General features: G+C 36.9%; 1 protein-coding gene across 1 annotated transcript in view; it reads left to right on the top strand.

Annotated features, from left to right (window-relative positions):
- The window catches only part of USP24 (ubiquitin specific peptidase 24), a 149,374-nt gene that overhangs the window by 35,305 nt on the left and 94,441 nt on the right, over positions 1-19,628 (top strand). Inside the window, exons 6-9 of the mRNA XM_058303514.1 lie at positions 12,177-12,212; positions 12,580-12,645; positions 16,570-16,635; positions 19,190-19,264. Of these exons, the coding sequence (XP_058159497.1) occupies positions 12,177-12,212; positions 12,580-12,645; positions 16,570-16,635; positions 19,190-19,264 (243 nt within the window). The remainder of the gene's footprint in view (positions 1-12,176; positions 12,213-12,579; positions 12,646-16,569; positions 16,636-19,189; positions 19,265-19,628) is intronic.

Consider the following 19,628-nt stretch of genomic DNA (forward strand, 5'->3'; position numbering starts at 1 on the left):
TTGGGCTTCTAAATCTGTTTTTTTTTTTTAATGTTTTTATTTTATTTTTTCTATGCTAAAAATATTTTTTAATTAAAGTTAATAGATCACAAGGACTGTTATATTTTTTAAAAATTAAAAAAAAACATAAGAGGTTCCCATCTAACCCACTCCCCACCCTCCACCACATTATTTTTGTAAATTGTATTTTTTTCAAGAAATATACATCACACAAAAAAAGTTACACTAAAAAATATAAGAGGTTTCTGTACACCCCCTATTCCCCCACCCTACTCTTCCTGCACCAACAACCTCCCTCATTGTGGCACATTCATTGCACTCGGTGAACACATTTTGGGGCACTGCTGCACTACACAGATAATAGTTTACCCTGTAGTTCTCATTCTCCCCCAGTACATTCAGTGGGTTATGGCAGGATATATAAAGTCCAGCATCTGACCCTGCAGTATCATTAAAGACAACTCAAAATCCCAAGAATGCCCCCACATCACATCTCTTCTACCCTCTCCCTGCCCTCAGCAACTACTGTGGCCACTTTCTCCACCTCGATGCTAAAATTTCTTCTATTACTCGTCACAATAGTTTTATAGTAGAATATCAGTAAGTCCACTCTAGTCCATGTTTTATTCCTCCATTCTCTGGACCCTGGGATGGTGATGTCCCCTCCACCTCTAGATCAAGAGGGGGCTTAGATTCCACATGAATGATGGATGCAATTCCTCTGCTTACAGTTGTAGGCACACTTGATTCCCTGGTGTGGTGGTAGACCATCTTCACCTCCCTGTTAGCTGACCTGGGTAAGACCAATGAACCAGAGAGCAGGAGTTGCCACTCTGCTGAGGCTCAGGGCCCAGCTGGCACATGGGCAATCCAGAGATTCAAGTCTCCTGAGTATACACCATCCCTAGTGCCAACCACGGTTCAGTAAAAGTGACAGAAGAGGCATGTGTAGAAAAGTCACATCTGAGTTCGGCTCTGTCACACTCAGGAGCACAAATTCCAAATGAGGGCCCTCTGACATGGCACAGAACTCCATATTCATCTGCCATGACTATATACCCTGTGGATCTCTGTAACCTTCAGGAGAACCAGTACCTAGGGTTGTATCTACTTCGGCTTTTTCTGGGGTTCTGCTGAGGTGTGCATAAGCACAACCCCTCTGATGACCTCCTGACTCTTTTTGGAAGACTCTTAGCCATATCAACTCATTTGTCTTTGCCATTTCCCCCTTTTATTCAAGGTCAAAGAGCAGTTTTTAACACTTCATCCAACATGTAGGCTGAGATATTCTGCTGGTCTGAGTTGACCCTTTTATTCGAGGTCTCTTTCTAGTTGCTTCTCTAGTTAGTGATTGGTAGTAATCCCTCAGCCCCAGCTCATCCCCAGGAGTCATGTCCCACGTTGGGGGGAAGGTAGTACATTTACATACTGAGTTTGGCTTAGAGAGTGGCCACATTTGAGCAACATGGAGGCTCTCAGGAGGTAACTCTTAGGCATCCTACAGCTCTAGACCTAGTTCATATTTCATGCGCTCAGGCTCCTAAGCATAGTCATCAGTATCAAGGGCTCATTATTGGACCATCCTTCCTTGTTGATCTTTGCCATTGCACTTGGGGGATTATTGTTGTTCCATTGGGGAATGTGACAGAGCTCCCCTGGGTGGGAACTCAGCACTCCCTCAGTTGACATTTGTAATTGTAACTGCTATAAAAATACCCAACATATATCCTAACATATTTATGTTCCCTATATACATGCCCTGGAGAACTCCCCCCCCACCCGTGTGCCCCCATCAATAACACCCCACACCAGAGTTCCTCCCCTGCCATAGTTGAACCTCTCTGTGTTCCAAAACTTCTTCAACAATGAATCCTAATATATTGCCAAATTCATTTGATAGGAAATTGAAATACAGTGATGGGTTTAAAGTTTAGAAATAGAATACATAGTAATTTAGAAATACTAAAATAAAGTAAAAATAAATTGGTGTTTTAATAAAATGAAAACTATTATAAAGCTTTGTTTCTAACGTTTTGCCTGTCATCACTATAATAGGTGTTGCCCTGTATGTACAGTGCCAAGGCACTTTCATTTCTTCCTCAGGGTCTACATCCTTTCTTTTTTTTTTTTCTTCTAATTTTTAATTAGAAGACATTTTAAAACTGTCTTCAAAACAGTTTTAGATCATAGTAATTCACATACACAATATAGGGGACTCCCAGATATCCAACATCAAACCTTTTTCCCCTTTCCCCAGCAATGATCTCTTTACATGTTCATGTTGTATTTGCTGCAACTGATGTACAAATTTTGAAACGTAGCTATCAAACATGGTTCCATTTTGGTTTACATCATTGTTTACATTTTAGACTGTACAGATTTCTAAATTTTTACTTTCCTTATGTTTTACATTATAGTTTACATTTAGTGTAGACTTTTATACACTTTAGATGTACGTTGACAAGTGCATCATTTCATGATCTTGTGGAGTACTTCTATTGCCCCCCAGTTGCCCTTCTTCTATCCATGCTATACCTCTCTCCTCCTCTCCTCAGGGCACACCATTACACTCAATCTTCACTACCTGAGGAACCAGATTTACAGACACTGCAATAATTCTGAGGGCTTGACATACTAGACTGCCCTAACAATTTGGGAGCCAGTGATCCTCTCGAGAGAGACAATTCCCTCTCTGGGAACATCAGGTCTCACCAGGATGTGGGTACACTTTCACACTCATTATATGAGTCTCCACCCAATGTTATAACACACTATGACAAAATGAGCACTCACATACTCCGTAGAAGCTTGCCCCTATACCAGATGCCCCCCCCCTTAAGCACCTTAACACATGATCCTTCCTTATTATATTTTCTAAAGAGTTTTCTCAACAGTATAGTTTCAACCATATACCTGACATTCTCCCATATTCAATGGTTCCCCCCAGCCCTCCCCAATTCCTTGCATCATCTGACCCATCCTCCCAACACTAGCCCCCCTCAAGCCCACAAAGCCCCACCCAAAGATATCCCTATGCCCCCATCTTATCTCTTGTACAAATACTTACCTCCAGCTTATCATCGACTTCACCCACGTAGGCATCAGCTCACAACCTCCCCTCTGCCCCCCCAGTTCCTTTAGGCCTATCTTCCAGTCTTTAGCTCTCTGAGACAGCTTGGTTTGCTTGTTTCATATCAGAGAGGGCATGTAGTATTTGTCCTTCAGTGTCTGGCTTGCTTCACCCAACATAAGGTCCTCAAGGTTCATCCATGTTATCACATGTGTTTGTACTGTATTCCTTCTTATAGCTGCATAGTATTCCATTGTATGTATATACCACATTTTATTTATCCATTCATCCATTGTTGGGCATTTGGGTTGATTCCAATTTTTGGCTATAGTGTATAATGCTGCTATGAACATTGATGTGCATATATCAATTTGTGTTCTTATTTTCAGATTGTCTCGGTATATACCCTGTACTGGAAGTGCTGGGTCATATGGCAAATCTATAGCTAACTTTTTGAGAAATCACCAAACAGTCCTCCAGAATGGCTGGATCCTTCTACATTCCCACCAGCAGTGGATGAGTGTTCCCATTCCTCCACGTCCTATCCAGCACTTCCGTCTTCTGTTTTTTTGATAGCTGCCAGTCTTATGGGAGTAAGATGGTATCTCATTGTAGTTTTGATTTGCATTTCCCTAATAGCTAGTAATTTTGAGCATTTTTTCATGTGCTTCTTAGCCATTTGTATTTCTTTGGAGAATCGTCTGTTCAAATCTTTTTCCCATTTTTTAAATGGGTTGTTTGTCTTTTTATTTTCAAGATATGGGAGTTCTTTATATATGCAGGATATAAGTCTCCTATCAGAGATGTGGTTACCAAGTATTTTCTCCCATTGGGTAGGCTCTCTTTTCACTTTCATGACAGATTCCTTTGAGGTGCAGAAGGCTTTAATTTTGAGGAAGTCCCATTTGTCTATTTGTTCTTTTGCTGGTCATGCTTTGGGTGTGAAGTTCATGAAGCCATTTCCTATTACAAGGTCCTGTAGATGCTTCCCTACATTGTTTTCCAAGGTCTGTGGTCTTTGCTCTTATATTTAGGACTTTGATCCAGCTTGAGATGATTTTTGTATAAGGTGTTAGATGGCAATCCTCTTTCCTTCTTTTGCATATGGATATCCAATTCTCTAGACACCATTTGTTGAAGAGGCCATTCTCTCCCAGTTGAGTGGGCTTGGTGGCCTTGTCGAATATCAGATAACTGAATATATGAGGATCTTTATCAGAACTCTCAATTCGGTTCCATTGGTCAGTGCGTCTATCCTTGTGCCAATACCATGCTGTTTTCACTACTGTAGCTTTGTAGTATGTTTTGAAGTCCGGTAGTGTGATTCCTCTAGTTTCTTTTTCCTTTTTTTTTTTTTTTCTCAGTGTGTCTTCAGCTATTCAGGGCCCTTTTCCTTTCCAAATAAATTTCATAGTTAGTTTTTCTAATTCATTAAAAAATGCTTTGTTGATTTTTATTGGGATTGCATTGAATCTGTAGATCAGTTTTGGTAGGATAGACATCTTAATGATATTTAGTCTTCCTATCCATGAACAGGGAATATTCTTCCATTTGTTTAGGTCGTCTTTGATTTCTTTGAACAGTTTTGTGTAGTTTTCTGTGTATAAGTCTTTTACATCTTTGGTTAAATTTATTCCTAGGTATTTGATTTTTTTTATTGACTATTGTAAATGGTATTTGTTTCTTTATTTCCTCCTCAGATTGCTCATCATCGGTGTACAGAAATGCTACTGATTGTTGTGCATTGATCTTATACCCTGCGACTTTACTGAACTCATTTATAAATTCTAGAAGCTTTGTTACAGACTTCTCAGGGCTTTCTATGTATAGGATCATGTCATCTGTAAATAGTGAAATTTTGACTTCTTCCTATTTGAATTCCTTTATATCGGGGTCTTGCCTCAGTGCTCGAGCAAGTACTTCTAACACAATGTTAAATAAAAGGGATGGTGGTAGTGGGCATCCTTCTCTTGTTCCTGATCTTAGAGGGAAAGATTTTAGGATTTCACTATTGTAAACGAAGTTAGGTGTGGGTTTTTCGTATATACTCTTTATTATGTTCAGAAAGTTTCCTTCTATTCCTATCTTTTGCAGGGTTTTTATCAGGAAAGGGTGCTGTGTTTTGTCAAATGCTTTTTATGCATCTATAGATATGATCACGTGATTTTTTTCCTTCAACCTGTTTATGTGGTGTATTACATTAATTGAGTTTCTTATGTTGAACCATCCTTGCATACCAGGAATGAAGCCCACTTGGTCATGGTGTATAATTTGTTTAATGTGTTTTTGAATACGATTAGCAAGTATTTTGTTGAGGATGTTCGCATCTAGGTTCATTAGAGAGATTGGCCTATAAATGTTCCTTTCATGTGGTGTCTTTGTTTGGCTTTGGTATTAGGGTAATGTTGGCATCATAAAATGAATTAGGCAGTGTTCCTTCTATTTCAGTATTTTGGGAGAGTTTATGCAAAATTGGTGTTACTTCTTTCCAGAGTGTTTGGTAGAATTCACCTGTGAAGGCATCTGGCCCAGGGCTCTTCTTAGTTGGGAGGTTTTTAATGACTGATGCTATCTCTGTACTTGTGATTGATTTGTTGAGATCATCAATTTCTTCTTTTGTCAGTGTAGGCTACTTATGTGTTTCTAGGAATTTCTCCATTTCCTCTAAATTGTCTTTCTTGTTGGAATACAGTTTTTCAGAGTATCCGCTTATGATAGTCTTTATTTCAGTGGGGTTGGTGGTGATATCACCCTTCTCATTTCTTATTTCGTGTATTTGCATCTTCTCTCTTTTTTTCTTTATTAGTCTAGCTAAGGGTTTGTCAATTTTATTCATCTATTCAAAGAACCAGCTCTTTGTTGTATTTTTTCGAGTGCTTTCCTATTTTCTATTTCATTTAGTTTTTCTTTGATCTTTGTTATTCCTTTCTTCTTTCTTTGGGGTTAGTTTGTTGTTTTTTTACTAATTCCTCCAATTGTGCAGTTCTTCAATTTTAGCTCTTCTTTTTTCATGTATGAATTTATGGCTTTGAATTTCCCTCTCAGTACAGCTTTTGCTGCATCCCATAAGTTTTGATATGTTGTGTTATTTTCATTAGTTTCAAGGTAGTTATTGGTTTCTGTTGAGATTTCCTCCTCGACCCACTGTTTTTCTAAGAGTGTATTGTTTAACTTCCATATCTTGGTGCAAATCTGGGCCTCTGGCCCTTGCAGATTTCCAGCTTCACTCCAGTGTGGTCAGAGAAATTATTTTGTATGATTTAGATCTTTCTGAATTCATTGAGACTTTCTTTGTGGCCTAGAATGTGGCCTATCTTGGAGAATGATCCATGTGCACTTGAGAAAAATGTATATCCTGCTGTATTTGGATGTAATGTTCTGTATATGTCTATTAGGTCCAGATCTTCTAATACGTTGTTCAAAGTCTTTGTTTCTTTATTGATTCTCTTTTGAGATGTTCTGTCCAATGGTGATAGTGGTGTGTTAAAGTCCCCCACTATAATTGTAGAGGCATCTATTCCTTCACTTAGTTTCTCCAGTGTTTGCCTCATGTATTTGGAGGCACCCTTGTTAGGGGCATAAATGTTTATGATTGTTCTTTCTTCTTGAAAGATTATCCCTTTCACTAATATATAGTGTCCACCTTTGTCTCTCACAACAGTTTTCCATTTAAAGTCTGTTTTGTCTGATATTAGTATAGCTACACCTGCCCTTTTTTGGTTATTGTTTGCCTGTAAGATTGTTTTCTAGCCATTCACTTTCAATTTCCTTGATTCCCTGGGTCTAAAATGAGTTTCTTGTAGACAACATATAGATGGGTTATATTTCTATATCCAGTCTTCCAATCTGTGTCTCTTAACAGGTGAGTTTAATCCATTGACATTTAATGTTATTACTTTCAAAGAATTACTTATATTAACCATATTTTCTTTGGATTTGTGTTTGTCTTAATGTGGTTTGATTTTTTTTTTTTCTCTTTTTGTAGTTTTAGTTGTTCTTACACTCTCCTCCAATTCTGTCCAGTTTTTTTCTTTCCTTTGCAGAACTCCCTTTAGTATTTCTTGAAGGACAGGTTTCTTGTTGGCATACTCTTTTAGTTTCTGTTTATCTGTGAATATTTTGAACTCCATCATTTTTGCATACTAGCTTTGCTGGATAGAGTATTCTTGGTTAGAAATTATTTTCTTTTAGTACCTTGATTATGTCATACCATTGCCTTCTTGCCTGCATGGTTTCAGATGAGAGATCAGCCCTTAATTTTATGGAGCCTCCCTTATATGTGATAGTTCTCTTTTCTTTTGCTGCTTTTAGTATTTTCTCTTTGTCTTGTGCATTGGATAATTTGACAAGTATATGTCTTGTGGTAGATCTGTTGGGATTTATGCTGTTTGGGGTGCTTTGTGCTTCCTGCACATGTACATGCATCTCCCTCAATAGGTTTGGAAGTTTTCAGCCTTATTTCCTCCAACATCCCTACTGTCCCCTTTCCCTCCTCTTCTCCTTCTGGGATGCATATAATGCGTATGTTTGTGCGTTTTGCGTTGTCATTCAGGTACCTAAATCCCTGCTGGATGTTTTCTATCTTTTTATCGATTAGTTCTATCTGTTTGATTTCAGATGTACTGTCTTCCACATCACTGATTCTTTCCTCTGCCTCTTCAAATCTGCTGTTATTTGCTGAGAGTGTATTTTTTATTTCTTGGATTGTGCTATTGATCCCCATCATATCTGTGATCTTTTTGTGCGTGTTCACAATTTCTTCTGTATGCTCTCCAAGTGTTTTCTTCATATGCTTAATCTCTTCCTTCACTTCATGGAATTGGTCTATGATACATGTTTTGAGATGTTTAATTACTTGTTTGATGTTCCACTTCTCTTCCTTGTTTTTAATTTGTTCTTTGGAATGGACCATGTTTTCCTGATTATTGGTATGGTCTGTAGTTTTTTGTTGCTGTCTGGTCATCATTTTATCTTGTTGCCTTTATTCTGTTGATTATCTTCTTATTCTAGTCTTCGGGTTTAATTAGTTGTTTTTGCCTGCGTGTTAGGTCTTCTCTTTGTCACTTTTTTCTTCTTATTGTATTTCCTTGTTGTTAGCTAAGTTTCCTTGAAGGAAATATTAGGTCCAGAGATAGCAAAAAGAGTAAGAAAAGAAAAATATAATAGTATTGATAGTGAATGTTAGCAGAAGAACCATGTGAGATCTAGGAAAATGGATATAGAATTCATGTAAGCTGTGTATAGTTATAACCGTAAAAAAGTGGAGGTATTAAACCGAATATGGGGAGGAATATTCTGTGAATTAAAAGGTCAGTGTGGTCAGGAGAGAGGGAAAAAGTAAAGAGAGGACAATAATATAAAGAGCAAATAAATGATGGAAAACAGATTAGAGGTATTAGAGATAAAAAGTTAAATATTGGGGGCTAAACAGAGAGAGGTGGAATGTAAAAGAAACAATAAATGATGGAGGAGAGAATGATGTAAAGGAAAGGGGATAGCACTGGTTGCCAAGATCAATAGAAAAGAGAAAATTGAGGATGAGGAAGCATAGCAAATAAGAAATGTTGCCTGCAGCACTAATATAAAAAAAGAAAAAAGAGGGAATAAATGGAAAAAGAAAGAGAGAAGGGAAAAAAAGCAAGAAAAAGAGTAGGGAGAAAAAAGAAAAAGAAAAAAAAAAGGGCGGTGGTGGAGATAAAGAGGAAGTAAAAACAAGAAAACAAACCAACAAAAAGACCAGACAAGGCCTCAGGCAAAGAATCCTCTTTGCAATTAAATAAACTGTTTAGGAGTCTGACCTTTCCCGTTTCTCCCTTCCTCACTTTCCTCTCTCCCAAGGCAGCAGGATGGCTGTGTGAGGGCTCCTGTAGGAAATGCAAATGGGTCCCTGGTGAACCAACTCAACTGAGTAAATAATGACTCTTAATTTCTTGAGAGAGCACTTGCCCCTTACCAGGAACCCTAAATATGCTATTGGAAGTCTATAAAGCGTGTTCTACTGTCCTTCTCCCTTAGGTGTGCTACAAGGGGGCTAGTTAATTTTCTGACTCTACCTTCTCCCAAACCAAGTTTCCTATCCAAGAGCATTTAGGTAAATTGGGTTCTCTCAGCATATTCGCCTCTCCTCTCTTCCTAGGCACTCCCCAAGTCAGCTGATATGCTCCTCCAAACTCAATAAAAGGGGGGGACCAGAAAATTGAACCTGCACTCCTTGGGCCCCTCTGCACCTCCCACCTAAACTCTCCCACTCCTGGAGTTAGTCCGTGACTGGAGGGGCAGGGCAATGCTGGATTTCTAGGGGTGCTGGGCTCGGGAAACAGAGGCCCGGGAGAATGTGGACTCAGGGTATGTAGGTCTGTGAAACGTGGGCCACGGGGGTTCAAGGGGCACAGGCTTGGGATTCACGCATTTGGGAAACTCGGGGCTTGGAAACTCCGCCCCACAACCAGCAGTTGTTAGTAAATGCAGTGGCTCTTAGCCCTAGGCAGGGAGGGATTCACCTTCCCACGGCTTCCAAGTTCAGTGTTAGAAACCTGAAACCCACAGTTCTACCTTGAGCAAATACCAATTCTTCTGCAGTCTCGCCCAATTGATGTCCAGATACCACCTGCTCTCCCGCAGGACTCCAGAACTCCGTCACCACACAGCCCACCACACAGCTGGTCATTTGTAAGAAAGATGACGACGCTGTACTTACTCAGATGCCATCTTGCCCCACCTCCCCCCTGGGCTCCTAACTCTAAAGATTAATGTCTTGCATCTACTATGGAAAATTCTCAACCATTATCTTTTCAAATATTGCTTCTCCATTAGTATCTCTTTTTCTGGAACTTTAATTAGATATATATTAGATGTTCACATTTTCTCCTCATGTCCCTTAACCTCTTTATATTTTCCATCTTTTTGTATCCTTTGCTGCAATTGTGATAATTTTTTAAAAATCTAAAGTCCAGTTTACTAATCTTTTGCTGTTTGTGTCTAAACTACTCTTTAACCTGTTCATTAAGCCTTAAGTTTTAGTTACTATATTTTTCCTTTATGTAAATTCTTTGATTCTTTCCCAGTTCCACATAGTCATTTTTATTAGCTCATTCTTGACTCATAATTTTCAGTCTCTACATTTTTATACTTAGTTTATATTGTGTGTGATAGCTACAGTTCTGATTCTGCTGACTTTTACGTACAATGCATTGTTTTGTATATAAATGTGTACGTATATAAATACAAATATACTTTATTTTTCCATGAGCTCATGTTTCTTGGAATTTAATCTGGGGGAATTTTTTTTTTTGAGGCCTGGCTTGAAAGTTCTTTCTTCCAGAAAAAAAAAATACTGGCCTGGGAGCACTACTATCTGGGATGACTTCAGAATAAATTCTCAGCTTAAGATTTTCAGACCATAAATTTGGGCAGCAAAGCCACATGAGGACAATTCTGTGTTCACAAATACATGGAGAATTTCTCCCCTCAATCTTGTAGTAAAGTCAAGTAAAGTCTCGTAGTTAAGTAAAGTAGTAAAGACAGGCTTCCTTGTTGCCCCCTTCTGCAAGTTAGTTTATTTCTGGATCACCTTTACCTTGAGGATAAAAACCCTTTAGTTTCCAGCTACATGTACCATCTCCTCTTAGTTGCTCCCTTCTCCCCAGCCTTGACATTGTATTCTATTTCTTGTGTACTCTAAGATTAAGAAAATGAAAGCTCGAGGTCACCAGGGTTCCATAGATGCCTGTGGAGTAAAAGCTGGCCTCAGAGTCTACTTAACTCACAGGATTCTTGCTACCTCTTTGTTTTAAACTTTTGAGAATTTTGTTGCCAACACAGCCATGTGTTTTAAAAGATTGTTAGTTTTGGTGGTTTTTTTAATGTTTTATCCAACCGTGGTGTTTTGTTTTTTGTTTTTCCAATTGGAAAGATGTTTCGGGGAACTAGGTTGAGGTCTCTATTAACTCTTCAGGGCATTCCTTTTTCTGCCACTCAACTGAAGTTGCTCTCATTAAGATGTGGACAACCTCCCTGTTACCAGATCCAAAGGAAATGTCTCTTGAACTCGTCAACAGAATTGGTCAGTCAGTTAATTCCTCCTTGAAACTATTTCTTCCTTGGCTTTCAGGGCACTATAGTTTTGCTTTTCTGCCTATCTCCTAATGCCCTTTTCAGTCTCTTTCACGGACTCCTTTGTACCCAAGTTTGATCTAGTGCCTTCCTCTCTTTTTTATTATACTTTCTCTAAGAAATATCTTCCATTCTCATGGATTCAAATGCCGTCTTTATACTAATGGTCCTTTGATTGATATCTCAATAACCCACACCTCTTCTCTAAGCACACCAGTCTTGAAGATCCAACTATCTCCTCTTGGTATCCACACAGGCATTTCAAACTTAAATGTGTCTGAAGTGGAACTTCATTTTACTTTTCTTCTCCTTTTCAGTGAATAGCATTACCGCCTACCTAGGCACTCAAGCCAAAAACATAAGAGTCAGCCATAATTCATCCCTTTTTCTTATTCTCCCTATGCCAACCATAACCAAAACTTTTGATTTGGACTTATCACAATTTGAATTATTTCATGTGTGTGTTGGTTTACTTTTTACTTGTTTTTGTTGACACTGCTAGAATATGCCCTCCATGAAAGCAGGTAGCATCTCTCTTCTTAGTCACTATTCTGTATCCAGCCCCTAAAACATTGAATGTGTCAGAAAGGGGGAAAATAGAGAAAAACAAGAGAAAAGAAAGAGCTTACTTAGAACCATTAATTCATAATAGAGCTGGGACTAAAACTTAAATCTCTTTATTCTTGATTACTACTCTTTAGATAGTTCTTAATCCTAAGCTACAACTTTCTTTAAAAATTTAAGTAATTTCAGCTATCCCAAAATTCATAAATGTCCTTATTGTGGCAATTCTACCAAAATACAGACTCAGAGACTCCCTAAACAGTATACAGTAATATCAGACTCAAGTTAAGAAACACTTGAATAAACCTTTCAAAATATTTTTCATATTAATATTTTTTTTCCAACTTTTCATTTAGGGTAAAAAGAAATATATCATTGAATAAGGAAGATTTTATATTTCCGTTTCAATTTCTGTTTTCTTTTCTCATAGGAACCTCATGGATGGGTTGTGGATTTGGTAAATAAGGTATGCAACTTTTATTAATATGATCATTGTAATATATTTTCTACTTTCTAATGAGATTTCCTAGAGTTTGATATTTTAAGTAAATAACAGCTACAGAGAAATAATCAGAAAGTTGTCCTAAGGAGATCAGTTTTATAGTTTCTCCCCTCTTTTTGTATGTACTATATATGTACAGATGATCATCAGCTCTAGGAGTTGGCATATCTCCTACAGTGTACCACAGGAAAATTAGCAATTAATTATCTTAGTGATGATTCTCTAAGAGACCAAATATTATAGTGCACGGTGATAAGAGTAGGGTATTAGCCTTAGTTGCTTAAATTATTAATGTATGGGATTTTAAAATTTATGCCTAATTTCTTCTTAGTTTGGAGAATTAGGTGGATTTGCAGCAATCCAAGCCAAACTCCATTCAGAAGATATAGAACTTGGGGTAAGTTAAAGCAATTGTACATGCCCAATGTAGAAGTTTGCTTTATGTGGGTTTGTATCCATCCTAAGGCACACAATCTGAATACATTAAACTAGATTTTAAATTATGAGTTAATCTTTATAGGAGCAGATCCCAAGGTTCTAGAAACCAAATTCAGTATAGGGTATTTTTTTGTTTTGTTTTGTTTGTTTTATCTCATTGATTTCCCTTTGCCCCTGGATTTTTTTTTAATTGGTAGAGCTACAAGACATTATCTTGTTGTTGTTGTTTTTTTAAGATTTATTTATTTATTTCTCTCCCCTTCCCCCCCACCCTGGTTGTCTGTTCTCTGTGTCTATTTGCTGCATCTTCTTTGTCCACTTCTGTTGTTGTCAGCAGCATGGGAATCTGTTTCTTTTTTTTCGTTGCATCATCTTGTTGTCTCCGTGTGGGCCGCACCATTCCTGGGCAGGCTGCACTTTGTTTCGCGCTGGACGGCTCTCCTTACGGGGCGCACTCCTTGTGCGTGGGGCTCCCCTACACGGGGGACACCCATGCGTGGAACGGCACTCCTTGCGCGCATCAGCACTGCGCATGGGCCAGCTCCACACGGGTTAAGGAGGCCCGGGGTTTGAACCGCGGACCTCCCATGTGGTAGACGGACGCCCTAACCACTGGGCCAAGTCCGCCGCCTATCTTGTTATTTAACGGCAGTTGCCATATGTGGCAAGTGTCTATGTACATAATTTTATGACTCAGTTATATGATTATATTAATCAGAATTCACTTCATAGTATTAGGCACAAATAAAAATACCTTATTTCAACAGAAATAAGATGACAAAGAGCTTAAGAATTATCCCTCAGGTGCAATACCATTGTATTTTCAGGTCAACTGAACTTTCTCAAAAAAATTTAACATTGTCGTTAGAGGAATAACTTGGGTCTTGAATTTTTTGTAGATTGCTGGCTATAACTGAGAACACTTTATCCTGTTCTCTAGTTAATTAATCATTCAGTTAAAAACTATTGTTTATTACTTGCCATGTGTGAGACACTGCTAACTGCTGTAGTTTTTTCAGTGCAGTAAAGGACATGGTAAAATAATTTCCTAAGTGATAAAAATTGTGCTTGCAGTAGCAGTTATTACTATGAGACCAGGACTCATCAACTCCCTTGGTCTCTCTTTGGGTAAGGAAAATAATAATAGTCAGGGAGAGAGATTGATGAAATGGAAATAAACTGACCCTTTCTTGCCACTCTGTTCATCCTTAAAGGACATCTGACCTTTAAATACTAACAGACTCTGATCAGAGAGCCTCTTCTACTTTCCCTGGCAGTTAATTATGCTGTTGGGCTGTCATTTTATCCCCATTGAATGGATAAATTCTGTTGGAAATGACTGTATTGACCTAGAAGATAACAGATAGTGATTTAAAACATAAAACAAAACAAAAACCTATTCATCTACAAGGTTTTACCCAACTTTCTTGTTTCTTGGGAACTGACTATATAAATCATTGGGCATATATCAGAAATTCATTTCACTTTTTTAAAAGGTTAAACCATTCACAGATTTCTGCAAAGTTGATTTCTTAAAAAATAAATAAAGAGCAGCACAAAATTTCTGCCTTACTTGATGAAAATTGGCTGAGAATAGATGCATAGGAATCGGGCTTGCCCTCATAATTATCAAATGTCCTTCGGTTAAAAATTCCTCCAAGATTTTTCCCTTAGGTCAAACCACTTTTCAAACAACTGGTTGTTTGTTGGAATTGATGTGAAATTATATTGTTTGGGTTGTGTTAAGGAGATAGTAAAACTCAGGCAATAAGAGAGAGTCCAAGAATTGACTTATTTTAGCAAATTAAGTATAACTAATGCATGGTTTCTGACCAGTTAAGAAAGTGGTTGTGTTTTTGCATACATTTAAACCATATTATAAGACTAAGTGCAAATCACATATTTTTGAATTTGAAAAATCCTGGGGGAAAAATATCACCCAACAGTTAAAAATACCTATATCAAGAAAGAAATGAAAGTTTATTGTTTATTACTTGCCATGTGTGAGACTTGCCTCTCCCTCTGCCACCCATAACCACGCATAGACACACACACACCTCTCCAAGGTAATGGTTAGCAGGAGCCTTTTTGACCTTTCGTACATTTAAATAAAACGTATCTGTGTGTCCTTTCACACGTGCGTGCTCTCTCTCTCTCTTTAAAGCTAAAATGTAATCAAGCTATACCTAGTAGTATGTTTTCATTTGTTATATCACAGACATCATTCTAGGTCAGTACTATCAGTCTTTCAAATGGCTCCAATGTATTCGTACAAATGGCGTGCCATGATGCAGTCACCAATAAATTGGTATTGGATTGTTTTAAGTTTTTGCTGTTCCTTTTAAATATACCTTTATGTGCCACTAAAGTGTGCCACTTGTGCCCCTATTTCTGAAGGATAGATTCCAAAACATGGGATTTTGGATTAAAGACTATGTGTGTTGTAACTGATACTGCAAAGTATCTTTCCAAAAATATTGTACTACTGTATACTCCCACAAACTCTTTTCATAATATCCTTGTCAGTGCTGAATATTTTCAAACTTTAGTTTTCCAAAATGATAGACAAAGTATGGTGCTTTATTATGTAAATTGTCATACACTGATATCAAATGAGTGTCAGCATTTTTTCAATATGATTATTGTTGTTTGCTGTATTTCTTCTGTGACTTCCCCTAGTTATTTAGGTGTCTATTTTGTATTGTCTTATTACTTTTGAGAAATATTTTTTATGTTAAACATAGCAATATTATGTCTATTTTGTTTGTGAATATTTCCTCTTAGTCTTTTGCTTTCCTTTTAATATTTATTGATGGTGTTTTTTGTTACACAGAAGTTCCAAAATTTTATGTAGTCAGATTTTCTCATAATGGCTTAAAATTTTTCTAACTTGTTTAGGAAATGTTTTCTTGCCAAAAGTTTATAAATACAGTCTTTTCTTTTTATACTTTTATAGTTTATTTTTTAAAACTTCTTTTGAATCCACTTAGAATTCATTTGTGTGTGTGTGTGTATATATATATAGTATAAGATAGGGATCGGTTTTCTTTTCTTTTCTTCCAAATGGGTAACTAGTTGTTTTAAGATCCTTTATTGAATAATCCATCTTTTCTTTACTATTTTGATTTGTTGACTTTATTGTATGTTGAAGTCCTGTTTGTATATAAATTTGTTCTGGACTTCTGTTCCATTCATTCATTTATTTGTTCAGTCTTTCGTCCACTTTGGTATTATAGCTGTACTGTTTTGAGTATTGATATTGCCAGTTATGTCCAGTATAATTCTTTTCTGAAATTTTTTAGGTTATGATTATATTTTTACTTTTGGATATAGTCACCATGTCAGGTTTCCCTGCACAAAATCCCCCTGAGATCATGATTAGAATTGTATTGAATTTATAGGTCAATATGTAGAGAAATGACATTTCTACAGTACTGTGTCTTGAATTCAGGAACATGTTATTTCCCCATTTATTCATATCTTCTTTTATGTACTTTAACAAAGTTTTATAATTTTCTTCAAATAGACCTTAATGTTTTCGGCTAAAGGTACATTTTTTTACCCCCTCCCCAACTGTTCTTTCCTTTTTCAATTTTTTTATTTAGTATTCTACGTTATGAACTTTAGAATCATTTTATCCAATCCTCCAAAGAAGTCCTATTCTATATTGTGGTTTAGATTACTTTAAATGTCTACAATAATTTTTTTAAAGTTGACATTTTTTTATCTGTTCTTCCTAAGTATAGTTTGTCTAGTCATTCATATATTAGCTGATCAAATCGCTACTTAAATTTTTCTCTTAAATATGTAAAAATGGATTTATTTAATGTTGAAAGAAATAAAACCCACGTTTATTTCTGACATTCAGTGTGTCTTTTTCCAGGCAGTCTCAGCATTGGTGCAGCCCTTAGGAGTGTGTGCAGAATACCTCAACTCCTCAGTAGTACAGGTAAAATTAGGCTATTTTACATTTACTTCAGAAGGTGATCCAAGACATACAGACACCAGTAATTATCATATTTTCAGATTGTTCAGAATTGTACCTAGTATAAGGGTAACTTTTTTTTAGATTAGTTCTTTTATTAAAAGTATTGCTAGAATATAATCGTGAAATAAGTAACTTAAATCATGAAGTAAGTAACTTAAAGTTACTACCTTTGAGAAGTCTTATCTCCCTTTCAGATTATATTACCAAATATGATTCTATATGATAGCATGTATTTCTTTCTTTCCTGGTCTGTAAATTGGGCCTATATTACTACCCTTTTTTCAAGATTATCTATATTTTCAGTGTCATTAGGTATTAAATTAGAGCAATGTTGAGCACTTAGCTAGACTCATTAACTAGCTAAGTCACTCACTTCTGAATAACAGTTTCACAGCACATCCGTTGTGATTTCCTGCCCCTGCACAATTAAAAGCCACTTTTAAGTCATGGAATAGCCAAAGCTATGAATGTTCAGTTTTCTAGTGCTAAAGGCTTGTTATCCTTTCGTGTTTCCTTTCCATTTGAATTAACAAGTTTGCTAAATAAAATATTATATTGAAATATCTCCATTTATTATTTCCTTTATAAATTAGTCTGTAAAACCTATGACTTTACAGGAAGTTTTAAAAATCACCATAAATGGTTTTGAAAGCATAGTGTCCTTTGGGAATAAAGTTTTTGTATGCACTGTTACTCCTTTCCAGTGTCAAAGCTATTTGGAACCATTTTAACAAGGGAGAAAATATTTTTAGTAGGTTCTTGAAATTTCTATTTCTAAATTTAAATGCTTTCTTTAGATGTCAAGGTAATACTGTGTGATTTTTAAGTGAAATAAGATGGCTATTTACATATTTTTTTGTTCTTTGTATTAAACTGTAGAAATGTAGTGTTCTTTCAGTTTATTATACATATAAGTGTAACCATTAGTTTTGTAGCTGAAACACTAAAGCATAAAGAAGCAAGTGGTTTGACTAATAGGGCTTTTTATTTATTTATTCCTCCCCCCCCCCCAAGTTGTCTGTTCTCTGTGTCCATTTGCTGCGTGTTCTTCTTTGTCCACTTCTGTTGTTGTCAGCAGCACAGGAATCTGTGTTTCTTTTTGTTACATCATCTTGCTGCATCAGCTCTCTGTGTGCGGCGCCATTCCTGGGCAGGCTGCACTTTCTTTCTTGCTGGGCGGCTCTCCTTACGGGGCGCACTCCTTGCACGTGGGGCTCCCCTACACGGGGGACACCCCTGTGTGGCATAGCAGCCCTTGCGCGCATCAGCACTGCATGTGGACCAGCTCCACACAGGTCAAGGAGGCCCGGGGTTTGAACCGCGTGTGGTAGACGGATGCCCTATCCACTTCCCAGGGCTTTTTAATAATCATCATCGGGATTCGATTTTAAATGCATGTTCTTTACTAATGTATTGCTTTCTAGAAGGAAATTCAGTATATATATTCTAGCCAGCAATTTATATTAAATTCTTTAAAAATTCCATGTTTTACATATCAGCACAGTTTACTTTGAAAAAGGTAAACCTTTCCAACCAAGCGTATTTAACTCACCTTTATTTCAGTTATATCAAACTATCCAAACTTAAATTCGTCCATCAATAAATTCATACTGTGTTTCATGTTATATGACATGAAGTTAACAATGCTATTTGTGTGGCTTTGGAAGACTTATTTACCCTCTGTGCCTTAGTTTCCTCATCTGTAAAATGTTGATAATGGTATCTTTTTCACAGAATTGTTCTGAAGATTAAACAGCACTTGGCACATTGCCAAAAGGAGCTTTATGCCTTGTCTCTTACCATAACAATTTAGTCTTTATTGTACAGTTGGCATAAGTATAAATGAAATGAAAAATCCTGTCTGGATAATTGCCTCCTGTCATTTTAATTCATTGCTAAGGTGTTCGTGGATTCAACAGCCAAATATTGTTTATCTCCTCTCCTCACCTGTTTCTAAATCTTAAAATTATTTTACCTAGGTGGAAGTGGTAACTTAGATCTAGCTGGTATTTTACAGCTTCTCACATGCTATTTAGAGTTAGTTCTCGAATTGTTTTGCCAATCTGGAGCAATGTGTTGGTATGAGTCTCCTCTATAAGCCTTATTCATTTAACAAGCAGAAGTAGTACATACAACAGCATATTATTGCCTGGTCTATGCTTGTATTCATTTTTTTAAATTAATTAAAAATATTTACTTTATTACAAAGCTAGTAAAAATTCATTCTTAATGTTTTAAAAGTTACCCTGTGTGTCTTCAGTTACTCTTCAAAATTACCCCTGTAAGATCATAATGACAAGCATTGCACCCGTATTACATATTGCACCATATTATTCTGAGACCCAGAGCCAAGCATGGCTTTACTTGGGTGTGATATTAGCTAATTAGTGGCAGCTCTGGTATTAGATCTTTTCATTGCACACTCTCGTTTGTGAAATGGGAATGAAGAAGTCTTTCCTTTTCTACTTTGTGACAGATTCAGGAGCCTTACTAACTGTACTGCTTTTTAACACAGCCCATGCTAGACCCTGTCATCCTTACTACGATCCAGGATGTGCGGGGTGTGGAGGAAAAGGACCTGAAAGACAAGGTAAATGCCCACTCTAGCCAGGGAGGCACCAGCTACAGTTGTCCATAGAAGTAGAGCCAGGACGTGGAGCAAGGTTCACACACCATTGCCATTAGAGTCTAGTCATATGGGTGTACAATTCACATCAAATTAATTTTACATTCCCTAACCTAAAAATGCATTTTTTTTAAAGCACCCGTTTTGGTGTTAAATGAATATGGGAATCTTAGTAAGTGATATCATTCAGAATTTTACTACTATGTTTATTTTAATACAATAGGTCGTAAGTATAGAATTGAAGAAACTTTAAAATAATGCAGTATTAGAAGCTTCTCCAAAGTTGTTAATGCAATGTTAACATTTAAATTAACATTTTCTACTTTGA

The sequence above is a fragment of the Dasypus novemcinctus genome, chromosome 9, assembly GCF_030445035.2.
Source record: "Dasypus novemcinctus isolate mDasNov1 chromosome 9, mDasNov1.1.hap2, whole genome shotgun sequence".
Taxonomy (NCBI): domain Eukaryota; kingdom Metazoa; phylum Chordata; class Mammalia; order Cingulata; family Dasypodidae; genus Dasypus; species Dasypus novemcinctus.